At 35.3% G+C, this 5392-nt stretch overlaps 1 protein-coding gene across 1 annotated transcript; it reads right to left on the bottom strand.

Annotated features, from left to right (window-relative positions):
• Nucleotides 1-2325: 2325 nt before the first annotated feature.
• On the bottom strand, nucleotides 2326-4277 carry LOC105777239 (UDP-glucuronate 4-epimerase 6). The gene has a single exon (XM_012600382.2). The coding sequence runs from the start codon at nucleotides 4006-4008 to the stop codon at nucleotides 2644-2646; it is 1365 nt and encodes a 454-aa protein (XP_012455836.1). The 5' UTR covers nucleotides 4009-4277; the 3' UTR covers nucleotides 2326-2643.
• Nucleotides 4278-5392: the final 1115 nt, after the last annotated feature.

Here is a 5392-nt window from a genome sequence, read left to right on the forward strand (position 1 = left end):
ACCCTCATTACCCTAGAATCCTTGATACACCTACCAATCTCTTCTTCTATACATATCCACACATTCTGAAAACAATCCTTACTTTATACTCTATCATTAACTATGCGTTCGAGCTATCCACCAAAAGCATCGATTGGGAGAATAGGATCCCCCATACAGATTATTCCTATTTACTCGCCAACTCGAGACCCACCAAAACTAGGTGTTACAGATTTAATGCATATGTTGATTTGATGCAAATAAAACTAACTAGATTCTTTGCATTCCTTTTTTTGTTGTTAGTGATAAAGACATTCTTCTGTGCACAACGATTTTGGGAGTTATTTTGTTAGCTCAGGTTAGAAAATCTTAACTCTTAGTCTAAGGCCTACTTCTAATCCTAAATTACAATATTTTACCTTAGTGGAACAAATATTTTACAAAAGATTATGGGATTTACATTTGCTTGAAAAAGTGAAGGTAACAGTATGGAGCAACTTCAACAATTTTCTTCCAACTAAAGCCCTAGTTGTATGACTCTTGCCATCAAATACTTCTTTCCCATAATTTCCTCTATTCAGGTAGCTTTGGGTATAAGTTAACCAAATAGCACCTTAAGAAAAAATTTTAAACAAAAATTAGGAAATTTATTCAAACTTATGGATTCTAAGGCTTGTCATAAATCTTCTATTACATTGAGTTTTTTTTAAAAGGCTTGTCATACATATTTTTTTACAGTATAAACTTTTTTACTTTACTCGAAATCAAACAACATATGATAAAAAAGTCTTTACTTTTCTATAGATACATCAAATAGTTCAAGTTTACTTGGGGGAATACTTTGTTGATCCATCTCTGATTTTGAATCTTCTCCATGCCTTGTATAGTTCATTGGAAACTATCAATGGCATCCATCATTAAGGTCAATTTCGAAATTGGTTTCTTTAATCTGGAAAAAATAAGACAATGTGGAATCATTGTTACAGACTCCAAAGATTTGATAATAGGGGCATGAATGGTGTTTAAATCTCACTTGGTTTACTCTTTTGCAACTAAAGCTATGATAGGAATTTTGCTTTTCCTTTGCTTGAGATTTGGGCTTACATCGCGTTCTTGTGGAAGGTGATACTTTCACAATAATAATTAAAAAATCTCTACTAGCAGTATTGACAAATCCTTGATGGTGGTTTTTGTGGCCGAAGTCAAGGCATTAACATTATAGTTTACTCTATGTAGTTTTGTTCATGTGCCTCAATCTAGGAATCAAGCTACTCATATTCTTAGAAAGGAAGCTTTGCATGTGGTTGTTGATTAGTTCTTGAAGAAACACATATATTTCTTCATCCTTAGATTGAAAGAGATAAGGAAACGATGGCTTCATAAGTCTTTGATTCATCTGCAAAGTTATCTTTCTAAGAGAGTTTGGATTTCTTGTGCTCGTAGGTTTTCTCAAAACACCAGATGCTCTAAAGTTTCTAAAGGATCAACATTAATTTTTCTCTTTTACTATAGTTTAGTATTAGTGATTTTATTTTATGTCTTTTCATTATCTCACGATTTTAGGTGTTGAATTGAGGAAAGCTTTTACTCTTCATTTTAGTTGCTTATACGTTTCAAAGGCTATTGTATTCTTCTCTTCTTTAATGAAAATCATTATTTCCCAAAAAAGTAGAGTTATTTGGGTTGTTTTTTTATACATTTGAACTAAAATCAAAGTTTGATGTACATACTTGCACCAAATCAAAGTACATACATCAAATTATAAATTAAATCAAAATTTGTATATTTAAAATTTATCCCTCAACCATAACCCGAATCTAAGCATATTATCGTATAATTATGTTTATATGATGAATGATCATAAACATGTTATATGAGAAGATAATCATGCAAGAGAAATTAATCATTGACTAGGAAAAGGAAATTACATCTTACTAAATCTATTTTAGACTTGTACAAGTTGAGCTTTTAACAAAAGTTTCAAATTCAAATTAAAATATAATAAGAAATATATATAAATATTTTATTAAAATTTTAAATAGTAAAAACTTTGTATAAAGTTGGAGGTGTAACTTGACCTAATTGGATCCTAAAAACTTGTAATTTCTCATCCTCCTCTTAGGATTCCTTAAAAAGCAAAACCAAGGGGGAATCATGTATAGTAGTATTTGGAAAAAAAGAAAAATAAAGCAACACGAAGAAGAAAAAATTTGTAATTGTTTGAGTTTTGTCCAAGGAGGAGGTAAGTTGAATAACATATATATGGTTGCAAAAAGGAGATTATTTATGGAATGTTAGAGTCGACATTATCCGATGCTCATATACCTCATACTGTAAGCAATGAAATAAAAATCACAAATCATTTTTTCTATTTCATATGAAAATCAGCTGTGAAGATCTGCATCCTTTCTAGCAGACCCTACCACCTTATTACACTTACCTCATCTTCACAATTCTACACTTTTTTTCTTTTTAATTCTCTTTTCACATTTATCCTTTCCTATATCTTCATCAAATATTAATCTATATCTATATGCTACAGTAACAACACCTCCAACACTTTGATCCTTTTTTTTACATCGTAGGACCAAAAACCCAAAATTCAAAAAAAAAAAAAAAAAAACACCCAACCAACCATGTACTTGATGATGAAGCTCAATGTTCTTAGCCGGATTCACCGGTAGCTTGACTTTCCTTCCCTGTCTTTGATTGAATCCCATAATAACTGATGTACCATTTCACAAATTTCCTCAACCCAGTGGACAAATCCGTGGTGGGCTTGTACCCAAAGTCCTTGAAGGCTAACGTCACGTTGGCATGTGTGAAGGGCACGTCCCCATTTCTTGGCATCGTGATCACATGTTTCTTGGCCTTTGTGCTCAGCAACCCTTCCAGGATCGATACCAATCGCCCCACTGGGACCGGCGATGTGTTCCCCAAGTTGTAAACTCTCAACTGAGCCGCCCCTTTCTTCTTCCCGCCGCTTCCGGTGCTCTTCTCCGCCGTGTCCAACGCCCCTAAACACCCTTTCACCACGTCGTCTATGTAGGTGAAGTCACGCGCCACCTCTTTCTGATCATGCGTCTTGTATATGTCAATCGACTTCCCTTGTAGGATGTCTTTAGTGAAGAAGAAATAAGCCATGTCGGGTCTTCCCCAAGGACCGTAAACCGTGAAGAATCTTAGCCCCGTAAGGGAAAGACCGTAGATATGGTTGTAAGTGTGGGCGATTTCTTCGCCGGCTTTCTTTGTGGCGGCGTAAAGGCTAGCCGGTTGGTCTGTCCGGTCGCGTTCGGAGAATGGGTTTTCGGTGTTGAGGCCGTAAACGGAGCTCGATGATGCCCAAACAATGGATGGCTGAGGATTGGCTGCTTTGGCTACTTCGAGCAAGTTAACAAAGCCTGCAATGTTGGAGCTGATGTACGACTGTGGGTTTTGCATGGCGTAACGTACGCCGGCCTGAGCCGCTAAGTGAAGGACGTGAGTGAAGGGCACAACGTCGAATAGCTTGGTCAGCAATGGCCCGTCGTTCAAGTCACCTTCGACGATGAAAACTTGGTGCTTACTCAAAAGGTTTTGCCTGGCTCTTTTCAAAGACGGATCGTAGTAGTTATTGAAGTTGTCTAAACCAAGAACCCCATCGCCTCGTTTCTTCAAAGCGAGGGAACAGTGGGAACCGACGAACCCACCGGCGCCAGTGACCAAAACGGAGAACCCATTGGTTCTACGCGGCGTGGAAGAGAGTCGGACTTGTTTCTCCCAGGCGGCACCGCCCCCGGCGGAGAAAAGGGAAGTGGAAAGTAAGCTGTGGTGGTGGAGACGGTGGTGAGGAGGGACATGGTGGGGAGTATCGGAAAGAGGAGGGTAATTGATGGTGAAAAAAAGGATCAGAATCAAAGCAATGAGAAGGGTTGCACGAAAGAGAAGTTTAGAAGAAGCAGTGATGAGTTTGGTGCTGTGAATTTTTCGGAGATAATTGTTGTATCTCTCTAATTTCAAGGTTTTGCTGGTGTCCGGTGGTGTAGGCATTTTCTTTTCAACTAATTTTGGGGGTTTGCTTTTTGCTTTGTTTACTACTGAAATTGTTATTGGGTGTGACTGTTTTCCCTTTTTCCTTTTCGGGAAGAGAGAAAAAAAGGGCTCAATGTGTTGGAGAAGAGAGGCTGAGCCCTGAAGTTGAGAAGTGTGTAGATGGAAGATTATAAAGAGAGGAAGAGAATTGGAAGGAAAATAAATAAAATAAAGAGAAACGGAGGGGAAAGGTGGTGGTGGCCATTGGTTGGACGCCAGTTTTAGGTTTTTTTTTAATAATTCAGCTTCAGATATGCCACTTTTGAATTCAATTTCTGAATGAACAATATAAATTTCTATTTTATCAAAATAAAAATAATTGAATTTTGTACTTCACATTAATATTTTTACTCATTTCCATCAATAATTTATATGTGTCCGTTCTTACACTAAGACTTATGCTACATACTATTTTTAATTAAAAATATGTAAATTAGTTCCTACCCATTAAATTAAAGAAAAAATTGATCATTTATATTAAAAATTTCATCTCTGTATAGTTAAAAATATATTTTATTGAAATAAAAGATGAGATAAAATTGAAATTGGAAATAGAACACAAAACAAGAGTTTCTGGCCAGCTTAGCTTTAGCTTACTTCACAAAATTTGACAAATGGAAAGGGAGCAATAAATAGGATATGATAAAATGGTGATAATTACAATGTGAATCAAATCAATGCATAGGAGATGGGGATATTTGCCAGCTATCTTCTTTAAAGTTAAAGAAAAAAGAACACTCCCCTCATGTGCTTTCTAAAGGCATAGCAACTGGCTTTGTCATGAATAAGACTAAAACAATCATCTGATTATTTATACATATTTAAATGTTTGGGCATACGGTATATGGTTAAACAAAGGACAAGGCTTTTGGATCACCACATGAGTACTACCACAAAAATTCATTCAAGTATAACGTAATACTTTAAAATACACAGGTATGAATTCAATATATGAAGTACAATAGCATATTACATTAAAATGTTCTCTGCTAAACGGAAAAAATCAACTAAATTTTAATTGTAAAATCTGTTTCCTACATAATATAATTAGATTATTTAATATATATATAAATATTAAATTATGATTTTTTTATTTCACATGTTTACCCTTGTTCTTTTTAAACATTTTATATTATTTTAAATAAAGTATAACATAAATTAAAAATATTCTCGATTAAGTGATAAGTAGATTTGTTCTTTGGCCTCCGCCTGAAAAGTGAGAGGGTTTGAGAAATAATATAGGCCCAAAAAATAGATTTGGGCTAAAAATAAGGCCCGTTTAAAAAATGGGTCGAGCCTCGGGTAAGGCATTTTTTAGCTGACCCGAATTCACAAAAGGACA

The sequence above is a fragment of the Gossypium raimondii genome, chromosome 10, assembly GCF_025698545.1.
Source record: "Gossypium raimondii isolate GPD5lz chromosome 10, ASM2569854v1, whole genome shotgun sequence".
Classification (NCBI taxonomy): domain Eukaryota; kingdom Viridiplantae; phylum Streptophyta; class Magnoliopsida; order Malvales; family Malvaceae; genus Gossypium; species Gossypium raimondii.